This window comes from Tripterygium wilfordii, chromosome 22 (assembly GCF_013401445.1).
Source record: "Tripterygium wilfordii isolate XIE 37 chromosome 22, ASM1340144v1, whole genome shotgun sequence".
NCBI lineage: Eukaryota > Viridiplantae > Streptophyta > Magnoliopsida > Celastrales > Celastraceae > Tripterygium > Tripterygium wilfordii.
In genome coordinates this window covers 11,210,601-11,228,057 of record NC_052253.1, presented here as the reverse complement: position 1 = coordinate 11,228,057, position 17,457 = coordinate 11,210,601, and the positions used below count along the sequence as shown (strand labels likewise).

Genomic DNA, 17,457 nt, shown 5'->3' with positions numbered 1-17,457 from the left:
AGAAATGCCCATCTCACCTTCCAGGCTTGTTTGTTAAGACTCCTTTGATCTGGTTAAAGCAACTGACTAAAACATCTCTTTCTATCTATGTATTGTACTAGAGAAGACACAACACATAACTTCTACCGGTCTCCATAGATTTTATAAGATCTAGAGAGAACTGCTCTGTAAACAAATCAGAGTATAAAATTGTGTTAATTGTCACTTCACATGGAGATCTTACCATCTTTGACTGTCTAATACTTGCTTAAATTGATCGTCAACCACTTGAGGTATGAAAAACAAAGATAATAAGACAAAGACCAAACTGTCTGTTGGTCCTTGAATAAATATAACTGCGTTAGGCACCAACTTCTTGCCAATCACAAATAAAAGGGTGCCTTAAACTACATTCTCATACAAGCCAAGAACAATCTCTCTCTCTCTCTCTCTCTCTCTCTATTCACATCTTCTCCAGCAACGATTCACCGCGCCAACTTCAGCAATTGATTGTAGCTGTGGAGCATTCCTCTACCCTTTATAGAACTCTTTGTACAATATTAAGGTCTGCGCATCAAAGGTATGCATAGATCAGCAAAGTTTATAGTACCCACTTGGTTCAGCTAGCTCCGTTGATGTTTATCTTGCTTAATTAACATATCTCATTCCTTATTTTCATTGAAGATGGGGGAGATGACAAGCTTCCAGATCGGTGTTCTTGGTGCACTCTTTCTTTCGGTGGCATCATCTGTCTCCATTGTCATCTGCAACAAAGCTTTGATGAGCAATCTTGGATTTCCTTTTGGTAACTTGTTAATTCATTAGTTTTGTTGAACATATAGATACATTTTATGCCCTGTAGTTATTAATATATATACCTTGTGTATGTGGGTGCAGCTACAACTCTAACTAGTTGGCATCTTATGGTGACATTCTGCACGCTTCACGCCGCTCAGCGCTTCAGTTTGTTTGAGTCCAAATCCATGGACATGAAGACTGTCATGCTCTTTGGCATCCTAAATGGTGTGTCCATTGGACTTCTCAATTTGAGCCTCGGTTTCAATTCGGTTGGATTCTACCAGGTATTCATGAATTTTGTACTAATTATACCCTCTCTTTTTTCATCTATTCTGTCTTCATATGTTTGTGGATATTCCTATTGTTGCAGATGACCAAACTTGCAATCATTCCTTTCACTGTACTACTGGAGACTCTTTTCTTGAAGAAGCAGTTCAGGTTAAGTATAATACTGCAGATCATTGTCAAGAAAGATTTATGAATTAATCTCAGATTTTCATATTAGTGGGTTTTCTTGTTGTGATTCTTTTGCAGTGAGAAGATAAAGTTTTCTCTCCTAATCCTGCTCATTGGAGTAGGCATTGCCTCCATAACTGATCTGCAGCTCAATTTTGTTGGAACAGTTCTTTCCATTCTAGCCATTATAACCACCTGTGTTGGTCAAATTGTATCCTTCTCATATACATCACAACACCATATCTATATTTCCTTTGATTGCTTATTTATCAGTCTCTCTTTAACTTGAATGCCTAATTCAGCTGACAAACACAATACAGAAGAGGCTCAACGTCTCGTCGACGCAGCTGCTTTACCAGTCAGCCCCATTTCAAGCAGCAATTCTGTTTGTCTCAGGCCCTGTAGTTGATAAGTTCCTCACCAAACAAAATGTCTTTGCTTACAAGTATTCACCTATAGTCTTGGTACCTACTTAACATAACCACCGCCATTGATTGCCTCTCTAATGTTGATTAAATGAATTTTCTTTATAATGTAATGAATGTGGAAATGAAATGTGCAGGCATTTATCATCCTATCATGCATTATATCAGTTTTTGTGAACTTCAGCACATTCATGGTCATTGGCAAGACATCTCCAGTTACATATCAAGTGGTTGGACACCTCAAGACATGCCTTGTACTTGGATTTGGATACACATTGCTTCATGACCCTTTCACAATAAGAAACATTATTGGAATCCTAGTTGCTATGTGGGGAATGGTCTTGTACTCCTATTTCTGCACCCAAGAGAACAAAAAGAAACCATCTCTTGACCTTTCTTTTGGGCCTCAGGTACTACTACTCTTTTTTTCTTTTTCCCTTTTTGATTTGATTAAATTTTTTAGTTGAGATGAGTGTATATATATAAATATTCTCATGTACGAACACCCATAAGATCTTTTTTTTTTTGTCAGAAGCAAAAGTTATTTTCCTTGTGGGCCCATAGCGTTGATAAAAAAACTGGAATCTTGATAAAAAATGTGACACCTGTAAATCTAAAATTACGGGCGTCTGTATAGGAGCCTAACTCTACATATATTTATAGGTATTCTCAAGTGCGGATTTTCGTATCAAACGGTTGAAATAGAGAGAGCAATAATAGGACCACATGACTTGACTACTAGTTAGTGCCCTTGATTTATGTGAAACAGTTGAATTTTTAAACACTAATATATATATATGATTGTTGTTCATTTTTCAGGTGAAAGATAAGGACACTTCATCACTTTTGGGACATCAAGATGTAGAAAGTCATGATCCAAAGAAATCTCTTGCTTAAGAATTGGTTGCTTTTTGGTACTCTTTACATGAGACATTTTGTTTGAGTGTACATGAATTCAATTCTTTATAAATAAGAAGAGATTCATTTTTAGTTCACAAAACGAAGCAAATTTTGCTTATCCCATACCTGATGTCACCTATACTGAGGACAGCTTTTGAATAAGGCCCATTCCATTGCTGGCCCCGTCAGTTGCACCCACCCTTGAGGACTACGGGTCTGAGGATAGCTTATGGGTCGGGCCCATTACACATGGACACACTGACGGGCCGGTCAATTGCACCCATTAGGCCCAATTAAATGGCCTGATCTTTTAAGAGGCCCGAGAAGAGTTGGGCTACAATTACAATTTGGGCCCAATTACACGGCCCGGTGACATATATGAAGTCGCAATTAGTTCATCATCGGCCCTATCGATTTCAATTGAACTAAATACTAACTAATGTCTAATGCAGAGATGTAATTAACTAATTATTTATTAGTTAGACGAAGGTGAATTAATTAACTAAGTATTATTACCAATCCGGTAAGTAGAAGTCATTTTTTTTTTTCGACGAGGAAACCCACCGATAGCAGTCCACCGGACTCCACCTCTTTGTTGAGACCATGATATCTTTCAATCATGTGTCAATTTGTGAGAGAACTAACCGGAATTTTGGTTTCCATAGTCTTGAACGTAACGGCCCAACCCAGTCACCACTGGTCAGCCGGCCCTATGGGCCGTTACCCCCAACCCATCACCCCTTGGCCGCGCCACACGCCTTGTCAAGACACGGGTAGGTTGTTGTGAGACTCGAACACAAGACCTCACCTTTAACATAAGTTCCTATACAAGGCAACTTATGCTACCAACTAAGCCATCGCTTATCTGGTAGCATGAGTTGCCTTGTATAGGAACTTATGTTAAAGGCGAGATCAATGGATCGATTCTCGCAACAACCTCCGTGCCATGCGTGGACGGGATGGGTTGGGCTATCTGGACCATGGATCCTGGAGAGTACCTGGGGCATGCGTGTCGGCGGGGGAAATTTATAAAAAGGCAGTTTTTATGTAAAGGCCCATCCCGCAGGATCCAGCCGGCCCATGGACCACTACCCCCAACCCATCACCTGCCAGACCCAGACACGGGCATGCCTGCACACGCCGACACAGGTAGGTTGTTGATAGGAGTCGAACCTTCGACCTCCCACCCTTTAACATAAGTTCCTATACAAGGCAACTCATGCTACCTCCGTGCCATGCGTGGACTGGATGGATTGAGCTGTCTGGACCATGGATCCTGGAGAGTAACTGGGGCATGCGTGTCGGCCGGGGAAATTTATAAAAAGACAGTTTTTATGTAACGGCCTATCCCGCGGGATCCAGCCGGGCCCATGGACAGCTACCCCCAACCCATCACCTGCGCCACGTGCCAGACCCAGACACGGGCATGCCTGCACACGCCGACACAGGTAGGTTGTTGATAGGAGTCGAACCTTCGACCTCCCACCCTTTAACATAAGTTCCTATACAAGGCAACTTATGCTACCAACTAGGCCATGGCTTAGCTGGTAGCATGAGTTGCCTTGTATAGGAACTTATGTTAAAGGGTGGGAGGTCGAAGGTTCGACTCCTATCAACAACCTACCTGTGTCGGCGTGTGCAGGCATGCCCGTGTCTGGGTCTGACAAGTGGCGTAGGTGATGGGTTGGGGGTAGCGATCCATGGGCTCGGCTGGATCCTGCGGGATGGGCCGTTACATTGAAGCTAAATCACATTTATACTCTAACTTGTGAAAGGTCAATTCTTTTATTCAATCAGATTAATATTTTTATATACAGCCTGTTACGCCTGTATATATCAGTAGATTGAAGACACATAGCCTGTTACGCCTGTATATATCAGTAGATTGAAGACACATGGTTGTCAATCAGTGTTGTGAATTAGTGATCACTCTTAATGTAGTGTTGTGATCATCCGAGTCTTTATCCCAAAAGTTTCGGATAGGGTACATAAATCTATCAGAAAATCAACGATAATTCACTAATTGTATTTGTTTCCGCCATTCATTTCTATTTTCACTCTCTAATTGAATCGACATCATTTCTTACTATTTTAAATCATGTCTTTGGTAGTCTTCCTCTTTTACTTCCATGTATCTACTTCAAGTCATGTTGGTTGTTTGTATGAGTGACTTATCCTTGTTTATTTTCCATGTGCGTTGTAGATTGCAATTTGAGCTTATTAATATATGTTACTTCATACTCTTCTGGTGCTGGGGCCTTTGAAAATTGAAACAGCAGAAGCAAAATTATGATTATGTTTATGTGTGAGTGTTTTTTCTGCACATCTAATTTCTAATGCTGCACAGTTAAATATTGTTCTTTTACGCCAAAAAAAGGACAAGAGAATGAGGCCATGGACATAATTTAAGCCTGCAAATTTTTTTTCCCCTGAATGACTATGATGCAGGTCAATCAAAATTATAAGAATGTCTTCTCATTTCGCAATAATTAATCTCTAGTTGTGGCAAATAATATCTTGAACGCGATGGCGACATAGTGCTTGAGGAAGAAAACAGAGGAGGCTGTGAGAGAGAAAAGTATAGTGCCCTAACACACTTGGCAACCAATGGGCTTGTTTGGGAATGCTGTGAGGTGCTGTGAGGTGTGGTGTGGTGCTGTGAGTTATAAAACTGTGGTGCTGTGAGGTGAGTTGGAACGCAAAAAGCTGTTTGGCGCATTACTTTTAAAACTGTGGTGTGGTGCGATCAACCGCAGTTTCGTGTTTTGAGTATAAAAATAATTAATAATATTAATATAAAGTAATAATATTATATAATTAATAATACTAATTTAAATATTATATTAGATAATTAATAATATTAATATAAATTAACAAAATGTTTACATTGCATAAGGGCAAATGCAATGGTGGGCTTTAGGGCAAGAATGGATGGGTTAAATGGATCTTTAATGGGAAATGGAGAGGTTGAATTCATACAATGATGGACTTTTTGGCAATCAAAGTTGCTGGACCAATTTTGGGAACAAATACTTCTATTGGGGCTTCAAATTGCTGGACTGGTGTGGGCCCACACAAACATCAACTGTAAACCTATTCTCTCTCCTGTGATACTGTTTTGTAAGAGATACTGTTTTGTATGTGATACTATTTTGTATGTGATATTGTTTTGTATGAGATACTGTTTTGTATGTGATATTGTTTTGTATGTGATACTGTTTTGTATATGATACTGTTTCGTATGAGATACTGTTTTGTATGTGATACTGTTTTGTATGTGATATTGTTTTGTATGTGATACTGTTTCGTATGAGATACTGTTTTGTATATGATACTGTTTCGTATGAGATACTATTTTGTATGTGATACTGTTTCGTATGAGATACTGTTTTGTATGTGATACTGTTTTGTATGTGATACTGTTTCGATTACAAGACCCATCTCTCTCTTTAGTTTTTTTAAAAGACCCAAACCCATGTATACACACACACACAAAAAATGGACAGGATGAAATTTAAAATTTTTCTTCCATCATTTACTATTTTTTTTAAATATTGTATTTATTTGCTGTAAAATTTTATTAATTAAAATAATTATTTATGGTTAATGTAATTTTATAGAAAATCATTTTGAATAGTATATATATTGTTGTATGTTATTCAAACATTTGTCACCAAAATTAACTAACTAATATCTATTTAACATCATTGTACAATGGCAAGAGACAATACATTTTCATTCCTATCCACATCAGCAAAACACATTTCCCAATACAGTTTACTATCCCCATTACCTACCAACCATTGCATTTGCCCTAATAGTTTAAAATAAAGTAGTTTACATCATTTGATGACATTTGTTAATTAAAAAATAATAATAATAATCTAGTACGATGCAAACACTTCTGCCGCAATCATATCGCGGAGAGCTGCCATCTCTAGATCCTCACCAATGAATGGTTGGTCCTCCGAAGTGCTCGCTCCAACTCCACTGGTACTGGCTTCCATGCCTGATACATGAAGATTGTGGTCATCATCACTATATGCAGTGAAGTCCGGGTCATCCATTGCGTGCAATCGTATGAAATTATGTAAAACTGCGCATGCAACCACAATCTTCACTTGAGTGCGAAATGAGTAAGGGGGCATTGTTGATAAAATGTGCCACTTATTTTTTAGCACCCCAAATGTGCGCTCAATAACCGAACGGAGAGATGAGTGTGCATGATTGAAGGCTTCCCGTGGTGTCGATACATCAAGACCATTTCGGAATACCTCTAAATGGTATCTCTGTCCCCTATACAGTGCTAGATATCCACTTTGATTCGGATATCTTGAATCAACCAAGTAATATTTTCCTGTAACATATTGGACAGTTAATGTTACTTACTAACGAAATTTGAATTAAAATACTAGTTTATAATAAATATGTTCATATGACTTACCAGGGGGAGGGTGGGGAAACTTTGAGTTTCCATTAGAGAGAACCGTACTAAAAATTCGCGAATCATGCGCCGATCCCTCCCAACCCGCACACACATATGTGAAAATCATATCGAAGTCACATGCCGCCATCACATTTTGCGTGGTCACGCCTTTTCGCCCAATGAATCTTGTCCGATCATCATTCGGGACTGACGCATGAATATGTGTACCATCAATTGCCCCGATGCAATCCCTAAAGTATGGAAAATATTTGTCGTCTTCTTCTATGTACTTCGGGACTGTCGAATATGTTGGATCCCTTGGTCTGATAATATCGTCTGACATCCGAATCAAACTACTCAATACATTATGAAACTGGCGATGGATTGTTTCTCCAGAATGCTGGAATCTATCTTGCACAGTACGATTACCGACACCATTTCCTACCGTGTAAACAAACATCCCGACTATCTCCTTTACACTTAGTTCACGAGATGGTGTGAGGCCATACCTCGTGCTCAATTCACTACACAAGTCCCTGAACACCCTTCTATCCATCCTCAACACAGACAAACATTTTTTTCTATTACCACGTAACAAGTCTGTCATGTACATATGGCCTGTGTACCATGAAGTCCAACAAGGTGTACATTGATTATGAAACATAGCCTCACCGGCCGCAACAAGTGCCACCCCCGTAATAGCCGCTAGTTCTTCAATAATAAACTGCTCAGTTACATCGGAATATATATCCATATCCTGTCAAAAGCAAATGGAATTAACTTCTTGTTTAAAACTAGACAAATCGATATTAAGATTATATAACAAGATTGCCAATACCATTATAAGTAAGTCCAAACATTTAACAATTGAAATTCAATCACAATAAACATAACAACTACGATTATTGAAATGGAAAACTATTGTCAACATCTAATGATTTAAAGATGTATGAAATTTAAACATAAACAATTCTCAAGATAGAATAACTGTTTATTCAAAAAAATTTCTTAAATTCTTCAGTCACTGCCTCCTGCCCCACCCGCCTTTGCGTCCGCGTACATCATCTTCAACCATGCAAGCTGCCAGTCCCTGCGTAACATGGCAGTGAAGTACTCACGATGATCTTTGTTCTGAAACAACTTAAGAGCAAACATTAGCAAATCTCCCATCTCGGCAGTCTCTGGAATTTCCTCCAAAATTCTCATACAGTCAGCAATTTCAGCTTTTGCATATGAAATAGGGGTACCGACAATTGCATTTGTCCGGCTGCTCACAGCGGACACAAGATTGCCCAAGGACTTGCTAATGTCTTCTCGATAATCAGACGCGGATGCCCTACGCTTCTTCTTCCCACGGCTCCCTGGTGTTACTGATCTCCTCCTAACTTGGCGAATTGGCGGAGTGGGGGAGCTACTTACTTCATTACTTTGCTCAATGTTTATGTCAAACTCTGGATCACTGGAAGCAGCAGAGCTGAGATGGATATTATCCACATTTTCTCCAGCGCTGGTCCTTTGATTAGTTTGGCCAGCATTTTGGTTAGATGCACCTGCGAACATTGCAAATTCACCAGTGGCCACAAGTCCATCAAATAGTGCCTCCAACTGCTCAAGGTTTTCTGGTCCCTGGCTTCGAAACTTTGCAACCTTTTTGTCTTCCTGAAATGTATTAGAAGAATATTGGATAGAATTCAATGTTTATATTGCATATAAAATAGAGCTTTTGAAGCACGTAAAGCATACATATGCAAATGATATAATTCAGCTTATATACTAAAATAAGGCAAAGCATATTAGTATTCAGTTTAGGAAAAAAAATTGACATAAGGTCCTAAAGTAGACATCAACAACTGACAGTGTCATACAGCAGCAATAATCACATCATCATTCACATAACTTCCTTCATATGTCCTATATGCATAACACATTGCATAAATTTCAATTTCAGGTCCATAAAATTGACATAAAATTCATACAGTGGCATATTAGACACTCACAAAAATCATCATTGATGACGTAAGTACCCAAAAATCAATATCCAACATGGAGACAATCACATTTATGCATAACAAATTGTATAAAGTTCCTTATAGGGACAGTTTATTGAAATAAAAATTCAAACAGCAACCTATATACATTTAAAGTGTCCAAAACATGCATAAAACTTTATCAACATATTTACCTGAATTCTTTCCTCCCACCAGTCATTATCGGCAAGAATAGTGTTACGGACACTATCCCATCCAGTCCCAGTGTCATGAATACGCAGTTTCTTCCACAATTTGTAATCCTTCTTCAGATTGTCCCATTTGTTCTTGAATTGTGGTTGATCATATCGCTTCCCTGTTTTCTCAAAAAAGCCAGTCACTATCTTCTGCCAACCTTCTTTGGTGAAGTGTGAACCAGGCCTACGTCCTTCATTTACTTGTTCGACACAAAGATCAACAAACACTTTGGTTTGGGAAGAGTCCCAATTGGCCTTGTCTGCAGCTTGGGTTGATGGTGCAGGAGGTGTGGTTGTATTACTCATACTACGTTACAAGGGCGATGTTTATAACTTATCAACAAATATATATGCTAAGGCACACAACTATACAATAAATAAAAATATACACCCTAATTCTATTGACACACAAATTACACTAATCACCATACCAACGCAAACTCAGTTTGCTAAACCAAATATTATTATTAAAGATAAACCAAACATCATGCACATGCTGTGAAGACAATGCAAACACGGATGCCCTACATTTGTTTACTTAATCATCAACAATAATCCAATATTCAGAAAATGTGTATAATATTCTCAAGAGAACATGAAAATTAAGGCAATACATACTAACTGTAGATGAATAAGATTAATTAAGTTGATGAAAAGTACTGAATATACATGTTAAAGGAATAAATCTTATAGCACATATGACAGATTTTTTAATCCAACTTACATATAGACAGTAGAACATTTGGAATAAATGTTATAGAACATGTTAAAGTAATAAATCTTATACCCTACAACCTACCTATAATCCTTTGCTGTGTAAAATGCATTAGAGAATTCTAACACTAATAGCATGGTGCAGTCCCTCATGCATGCATTCCTTCTCCTCACAAGATAAATTCTTTCTCTAATTATCTTTCGGTGCATGCATTCCTCCTCCTCACAAGATAAATTCTTTTTCTAATTATCTTTCGATGACTACCGCTTAAGGCAAGCAAAAAGGACTCGTCGATTCGACGAAATCATGTTCTTAACAAAATTATTGAGTGCAATCCCGAGACCAGCGTATGAGCAAGAGCTATGTGTTTGAGCCACCTCTATCAAACCCTAAAGGCAGACATGATTTGGCCGAAATCCCTAACCCTCACATCGCAAACAACAACAACGGTAAAGAAATTGAATGGCCAAATCGAGCACATACCTGATTTGAGTTGAGCTCGTCGCGAATCCCGTCGTCGTAGCTGAGTGTATATGCAGCAGAGTCACCGTGGTTCACGTGAGGTGTCCGAGCTCAGTTGTGGATGGATTCAGTAAGATCGCGATAACGGAGATGAAGAAACGCGTACTTGTGTGTGTATTGTGGGCTGGAACGAGAAATTCACGTGGGCTAAAACGTCATCCAACGAACGTGGGCTGGCCGAAACGCCTGATGGGCTGCAACAAACAGATTTGGCCCGTTACGTCCAACCGTAACACAAACGTGGCCCTATAACCGTGCTGCCAAACCTAGCCAATATATACAACTAACAATGACACCTCAACTAACTATTTGTCATGTCATTTTTTTTGACAGGAACCGTTTTGTCAACTTGACACGTCAATAGTTTGACTAACTGATTTCACAAAAATTCTGCCCGTTGAACACTAGCGTAACATGAGTGGCCAAAATGAAACAAATGGAACTTGAGGATTGAGTTGTAATATGAGTCATCTGTGAGTGGTAAAAAAATGTATTTTACTCAAATTATTTGGATAAAAAGAGGCAGAGAAACGATTATTGAGCCTTTTTGAGTTATCTATCTAATACCGTGTAGAATAATTCAATACAATAATAATGTAAATTGGATCATATTGTCATAAACGATGTCGCATGAACTTGGATTACTATATTTAGAGCTTAGTTCAATTAAAACTCCTGCGGTTAGGTTGTATCACAAATTCTCAATAGTTTAGAACAAAAATTTCTCATATATGTGTGTGTATTAGGGGTGTAAACGGTCTGTTTTTGACATGAAAACAACTAACCAATCAATTGGTTATTGATATTTATTTCGGTCGTTTTTTAAAAAATAACTAACCAATCTATCACAAACATATATATATATATATATATATATTGACAACAAAGAATCACGAGCTTCTTGCCCTATATAAATTCCGATATACTTTTCCTTAACTATTTGATAAGTCATAGGATGTCAATATCTAAAGTTGAATTTGAGTCTCCCGACTTGAAGGATTCATCCCTAGCCAACTCTGGCCACCCGTATTCGTTCACTTTTTAGATAATTTGAATGATAGAAGGTGGAAATTCAACTTTTTCATGACCCATTATCGAGTTCCTGTACGTTTACTAGATTAGTTGGTAATATGTATCCTATTTTGTTAACAAAGTTAATATAATCGGATTTCATCAAATGATCAAATCCTTTCTTCTTATCTGTCTTGTTCAGTTTTGTTTGGGTTCAAAATAATGGAGTTCCCTATTCAACGCAGATAATGATATATATGAGCAGTATAATGGACATTTGCTATACATACGGTCTTCAAAGTCGTGACAAATGGCTGTTAAGGAGAGACCCCGCAACCATCCCTTCATAATCATGGATTCATATGCTAATAATTAATATTTCTCACTTCACTCTCTCTGCCTCCCTCTCGCAGTCTCGCCCGCCCAAAAAGTAGAATCCCTAGCTCGGATAAGATCTGAACCATCGTCGACTCTCAACCTCTCTCTTCGCTTACCTTTCTCGTTCTACTTGTCTCTGTCTCTCTATCCCTCTCTCGTACTGCAACAAGCTATGCTGTTCTGATGGACAGTCTCGTGCTCGGTTTCGCCTTTCGCTGTAGGGTTTTGATGTGAAAATGGGTTGCATGGATTGATTTCTGGGAATTAGGGTTTATGACGCCTAAGGTTTGTGTTATTGCTCTGCTACTCTTTATAGGTTGTGTTTGTTTTGTTTTCGATTACTCACATTGCTTGCATTCAGTTTTGTTTTCTGTGGAAATGGAGGAGAATTTTGGGGGCTTTGTTAAAAATGAAATAATTGAAGTTGTCAAAGCTGAAGATACTCTCTTCCAGCTCGGTTTTTCTATTTGTTTCATTTTTTGAAAATTAACTCGAGACGTTTACTTTTGGGGCTTTTCCTTCGTTTTCTTAGCTGCCAAACAGGCCTAAATTATGATGTTAAATTTACCACATTTTTCTTTATTGCTTGTTCATTGCTCGATATTTAAGTCCAAAGTGTGGAGAAATTCTTATTCTTTTTGAATATATAAGTAATAGAATCTTATCAAATCATTCTGCATTCGACTGTTTTGGATTTTTGCTTTGAAGAGTTATTACTGGCGTTTTTGTTGCTTTGAAAGCAGCTATATATAAGTAAATCCTTGTTGGATAATATAAAAACGTAATATTACCCAATCCTTAATTACTCTGTATTCTCGGTCTCTTACCTATTAAAACGACAGTCCTTAAATTCTTTGACGTTTTATTCTGCCACAATTGTTTATTTCTTAACGTTGCTTTGTTTCTCATACGGTTTCGCTCCAAAGGATTCAGAGACTATGAATGGTTCTTGGTTCTTTAACGAAAATTTCAATGGTGTTCCGGATGAGTTCTTCGATGACCTTATTATACAAGCTGATTTCCCTTTGGAAGACCTGGAACCAAACAATGAAGGAGAAGACTGGGAAATCGAATTCCAAAGTCTTGAGCCCCCACCTGCGAATATTTTGGTAAGTTTGTGCAATAGTTTTTGTGATGATGTTTGCAAGGATGCTTTTCCAGTTTCCGAAAGATTGGTGAGTTTAGACCTGAAAAGACACTGTTCTTGATTCTGTGCATGTAGGTTTAGAGGTGATATGTTGTCCAACATGGTTTGCCTTTCATTAGTTATCCACACTAGACCCACAATTATATCATTTGAATATGTTCTGTTGAGGGTCAATTGCACTATAGTCTTATTATTTGGTCAATGTGGAATAAACCTTAGAAGCATTCTTAAGTATATGTGCCACCGGTATATTAATGTTAGACTGTTATTATTGACCAATGCACAAACGAAAAACTATCTTTGGGTGTAAATATTGCTTTATGAGAGAATTGTTGCGTCGAAGGAAATATCCAAGTATTAGTAATGGCCTTCATTGAAGTGTATTTTGTGTAGCTTGAAACTACATGGAAATAGCATAGGTGCTAATGGTGATTGGTTGACCATCCTAAAATGAAACGAAGTAGCATTGAGGTGCATATTTGGTGGCTTCCAGAATGGCACTTGTGCTCGATGGGTCAAATGAAACGTATCGGCATTGCTTGTATTGCTTGTCTACATAACACTTACACCTCTACAAGATACTCAATGACTCTTTTTCTTGCCCTCAAACTGAACACGCTATTCAGCTATTGGTTGAAGTCAAGTCACCTTTGCTGTAAGAGTGGTTAAGCATCATCCCCTAACCCATTGTGGTTTCTGGTGTAAATTCAAGGGTTTGAAATTGAATGACTGGGAAGAAGATATGCAATAACAATAAACGTATTGCAGTAGTTTACTTTTGACTTTAGCATGTTTGCATGCATGCTATTTTAATGAAGACTAGTGCAGTGTACATATTTCCCCCTTTAGCTAGGTCTTAACTTGCAATAATTTATTAGGGAGTATTCTGATGGATCATACATTAGATGAAGTACATTTCCCTTTGTACTGTTTATCTCGTCTATTATTTTTTCAGTGTTTACAATCATTATAATTGCTTAGCTTTTTTTATCTTGCCTAGTTGTTGGGTTTTTGTCTATTGATGTCATCTTTTCAGTTTTATAACCTCTTGCAACTGTCGAATGAAATTTATTACCTTGTGTTTCTAACGATAAAACATGAAAATACAAGTTGATTCATACATTCATTTGACTTCAAGGGCTTGAAGCCCTTTGCGCCTATTTTTGGTATGTAACTTATGAGGTAAATTATTTTCTGTATTTCGTAAATAATGTTTTCCAGAGCAGCAAACTTCTTTCAAGTCTCCTTATTAAATTGGTTTTACGTGTACTTTGTAACGAGAAACTATAACTTTTTTGTTTCAAGGTTTTTCTGTTAAGCAGAGGAAGTTATTATTCTGGTGACAAGTGTAGGATATTTGCATCCCATATCATATTGTTTTTCAAATTTTCACTTTTCTTTTTCCTCTTGAGCCTGTTTCATCTTGCTCATTAATCTAATTTCCTTTACGTGACTGGTCAGGGAAATGAACCTAAGGCTAAACCATGGTCGGGGACTACTGAATCCTCCTCCCGCAAAAGCATTCACCCCCAAAGTGATGCTTCTGATGAAAAAAATTCACGCGTGTTTCAGACCTCAAGTCCAGTGTCTGTCCTTGAAAACAGCAGCTCTTCCTTGGTTGAAAATCCCATATCCTATCGCCCAAAATTTATCCCAATGAAGCGACCGCGAAACAAGCGTCCACGGCCTTCAACCTTCAATCCGTGTCGTATGCTCCCTTTTATCACCTCCACTTTCTCAGCTTCCAGATCTCATACTTTGGCTGCTTCTGAGTCAGTATCCAAAACCTACTATGTGCAGACAGCGGAGAAAACATTGGATGTTGCCAAGAAGAAACAGAAGAAGAAGAACCTGACTCTGCTTTCATGTGAGATGGAGCTTGAGAAATCCTCTTCACGGCGGCCATCCTCTCAGCCACCAGGTCTAACCAGAAAATGCACTCATTGTGAGGTGACAAAGACCCCACAATGGAGGGAGGGCCCACTTGGGCCAAAAACTCTTTGCAATGCTTGTGGGGTTCGTTACAGGTCTGGTCGCCTCCTCCCTGAATATCGTCCTGCTGCAAGTCCAACTTTTGTCCCATCATTGCACTCCAACTCCCATAAAAAGGTTGTTGAGATGAGAACTAATGCTTGTCAGCCGCCCACTACAGTTGTAAGGGAGAATACAATGGCTTCCTCTGGTTAGAACTTTGTTTAATTTTTTTCTTAGGATGGTAAGCTTTGTAGTCGGGAGTTTTCTTGTTTCTCCTGTTTTAGTCTCTATTCAATTTTAGGTTGATTTGTTTCTTGTACATTAGTCGAATAAGTGCGATGAAACTTAGATGAGCCCATATTTGGCAGCAGGGAGAAGTCCAGAAATTACTTGAAGAAGTAGCTAGAGAATTCAAGATAGATGTTCGAATTAGGGTAATTGTTTCTTATGCCCTATTTGTGATGTTTAACGTGTTTTGAACCCTTTTAGGAAAAGAGCAAGTTGGAGAAGTCGTAGAAGTGAGGGAGTGGAGCTTAGAGGAGCTATTAGGTCTTAAAATAAATATATACTATTTGTTTATTCTTGAATGAGGATGGTAGAAGATATCTGAACTACTGGTGGGAGCCTCCATGGTTTTCAGGTCCTGTTTGGTTCGCAGAGATGTAATTCTGTTGCCCAATGCATCGCTAGATTTGCTTTAAAGTGTTCAATTTCATTCCATGTATTTGGAATACATCACATGAGCCTTATTGGCGGATTTGGTGCCGCATATTTCTTAATGATATACAGATTTCCTTTCGGAAAAAATCACTTTGTGGTTAATTTATGTTTTACATGTTTTGTTTGCTCCACAATTCTTTGGTAACTTCATCCTGCAATGTCAGTTTTAAAATTGATTGGCCTGCTCCTGAAGTAAAGTTATTATTTTTTATGAAAAAGGATTTGCTGGAATCATTTCAACAATTTCATCAAATCTACACCATTGAATGTATTGGGTGTGGTGTTGTCAAATCAATGCATTGTTACATTGAATGGTGTAGATCTGGTGAAATTACTGCCCCCTATCCCATTTTTTATGGATCCAGTCCAGACTGATCTACGTTATCTGAGGACAGGGACGACAGAGATTCCTGCGTTCGTTCACTCAGTTGGGCCTATCATTCATCGTCCCGTCCCGTCCATAATTATCAACGAGACCCACTTCACCCATTCTGTCATCAATTCATTATCCACAAAGGATCAGCCCATTCTTGAACCAGCCACATGTCACGGGGACTAAGGCCTGCCGACAGCAGCATACCGTTTTGTCTCTACCTGTTAAAAACAAAGGTCGTGCAGCAAAGCTTGGCCAAGGAGCAAAGTGGGGTTTTTCTTTTCTGACAGAAGGACAGTGTCTCATTAGGGAGGGGCATGGTTCCGAAAATAATTGTTAGGTAAGATTAAATCCAAGTCCTTTATTATATTGGTAAGAAAGCAAAAGTTTGAAGGAAAAAAGGCGCTCAACTTAACTGCCTCCCCTCCCTTGAGGATGAGGTTTTGACTCGTGGTAGGTGATGGACTGATGGGTACCCTAACTTGTCAACCACTCAATCCTATACCTCTCTCCCCTGCCTAATATTAATAGAGTTTACCCAATCAAATTCGTTTACCAAATAAAAAGTACAGGTTAATCTTGTTGGATAATGAACGCAGATGACATTTGATAAACTGAGAACTACAGTAGCTTAACATCATAGTAGATACAGTACCATAGCACTATAGCAGCAGATACAATAACATAACAGATTGCATGCTTAACAATTACGGTAACATGTATGAACACAGTAACAAATGCTTAAATTAAAAATACCAAAATCGTCTTAGTAGCTGGACAGGAGATGAGGGAGCGAGGCACGTGGTAACGAATCTCCTTAAAGAGAATTTGTCCCAGCCAATTGGTGCTTCTGTTTTCCGGACAATCTCTTCCCAAGATACAACGCTCCACACCACGAGTAAGCAGCACAGCAATACTAGTGAACTCAATCGAACCACTTATGAACAACACTTTCAGAGAGTAGAACACTGACAGGTAGAGAGAAAGAAGAAGAATGAATGTTATGGTATTTTCGACCTGGTGCCATGCACTCCTTATACAGGAGTATGAGCAACCACCAACCCAGAAAAATCAGTGATCAACCATTGATTTTCGGGCCTGACTCTACCACTCCAATATACTTGGTCTGACTCAATTGCATAGATCAGGTTAGTGGGTAGTGGGCCACACAGATATTACGGGTCTGACCAAGTCATCTGTCCACATTCAATGAATCTGGATTTCTAATGAGCCAAAAAATAAAATAAAAAATCCATTGATTTTCGAGCCTGACTCAACTGCCTTGAAGCCAATATACTTGGCCTGACTCAACTGCATTGACCAGGTTAGTGGGTATGTACAACACCAAGCCCGACCGACCGACCGGACCGGCTACTGTGTGTTTTCAATCCAAGCCCATAGTGGAGAGT

General features: G+C 38.6%; 4 protein-coding genes across 6 annotated transcripts; 2 read left to right on the top strand and 2 right to left on the bottom strand.

The window, feature by feature from the left end:
• The first annotated feature begins 394 nt into the window (after nucleotides 1-394).
• On the top strand, nucleotides 395-2,656 carry LOC119992073 (UDP-xylose transporter 1-like). Its single transcript, XM_038838690.1, has 8 exons — nucleotides 395-559; nucleotides 664-784; nucleotides 877-1,061; nucleotides 1,148-1,215; nucleotides 1,312-1,444; nucleotides 1,536-1,697; nucleotides 1,796-2,068; nucleotides 2,478-2,656. The coding sequence occupies exons 2-8, from the start codon at nucleotides 664-666 to the stop codon at nucleotides 2,553-2,555; spliced, it is 1,020 nt and encodes a 339-aa protein (XP_038694618.1). The 5' UTR covers nucleotides 395-559; the 3' UTR covers nucleotides 2,556-2,656.
• Nucleotides 2,657-6,442: 3,786 nt separating this feature from the next.
• Nucleotides 6,443-10,709, bottom strand: LOC119991541 (protein ALP1-like). The gene is made up of 3 exons (XM_038837888.1): nucleotides 10,407-10,709; nucleotides 7,003-7,741; nucleotides 6,443-6,915 (listed from the first exon to the last, which is right to left on the bottom strand). The coding sequence occupies exons 2-3, from the start codon at nucleotides 7,736-7,738 to the stop codon at nucleotides 6,443-6,445; spliced, it is 1,209 nt and encodes a 402-aa protein (XP_038693816.1). The 5' UTR covers nucleotides 7,739-7,741; nucleotides 10,407-10,709.
• On the bottom strand, nucleotides 8,002-10,132 carry LOC119991540 (L10-interacting MYB domain-containing protein-like). Its single transcript, XM_038837887.1, has 4 exons — nucleotides 10,008-10,132; nucleotides 9,640-9,732; nucleotides 9,167-9,515; nucleotides 8,002-8,643 (listed from the first exon to the last, which is right to left on the bottom strand). Exons 1-4 carry the CDS (start codon nucleotides 10,130-10,132, stop codon nucleotides 8,002-8,004), a joined length of 1,209 nt encoding a protein of 402 aa, XP_038693815.1.
• Nucleotides 10,710-11,767: 1,058 nt separating the features above from the next.
• LOC119992235 (GATA transcription factor 11-like) lies at nucleotides 11,768-15,762 on the top strand. Of its 3 annotated transcripts, none has more exons than XM_038838921.1 (3): nucleotides 11,768-12,119; nucleotides 12,768-13,009; nucleotides 14,443-15,762. In XM_038838921.1, exons 2-3 carry the CDS (start codon nucleotides 12,773-12,775, stop codon nucleotides 15,166-15,168), a joined length of 963 nt encoding a protein of 320 aa, XP_038694849.1. In that variant the 5' UTR covers nucleotides 11,768-12,119; nucleotides 12,768-12,772; the 3' UTR covers nucleotides 15,169-15,762. The 3 variants fall into 3 exon arrangements, with proteins under 3 accessions (XP_038694849.1, XP_038694850.1, XP_038694847.1); XM_038838922.1 differs by having other exon boundaries at nucleotides 11,769-12,119; nucleotides 12,761-12,943; XM_038838919.1 differs by having other exon boundaries at nucleotides 11,770-12,119; nucleotides 12,761-13,009.
• The last annotated feature ends 1,695 nt before the right edge of the window (nucleotides 15,763-17,457 follow it).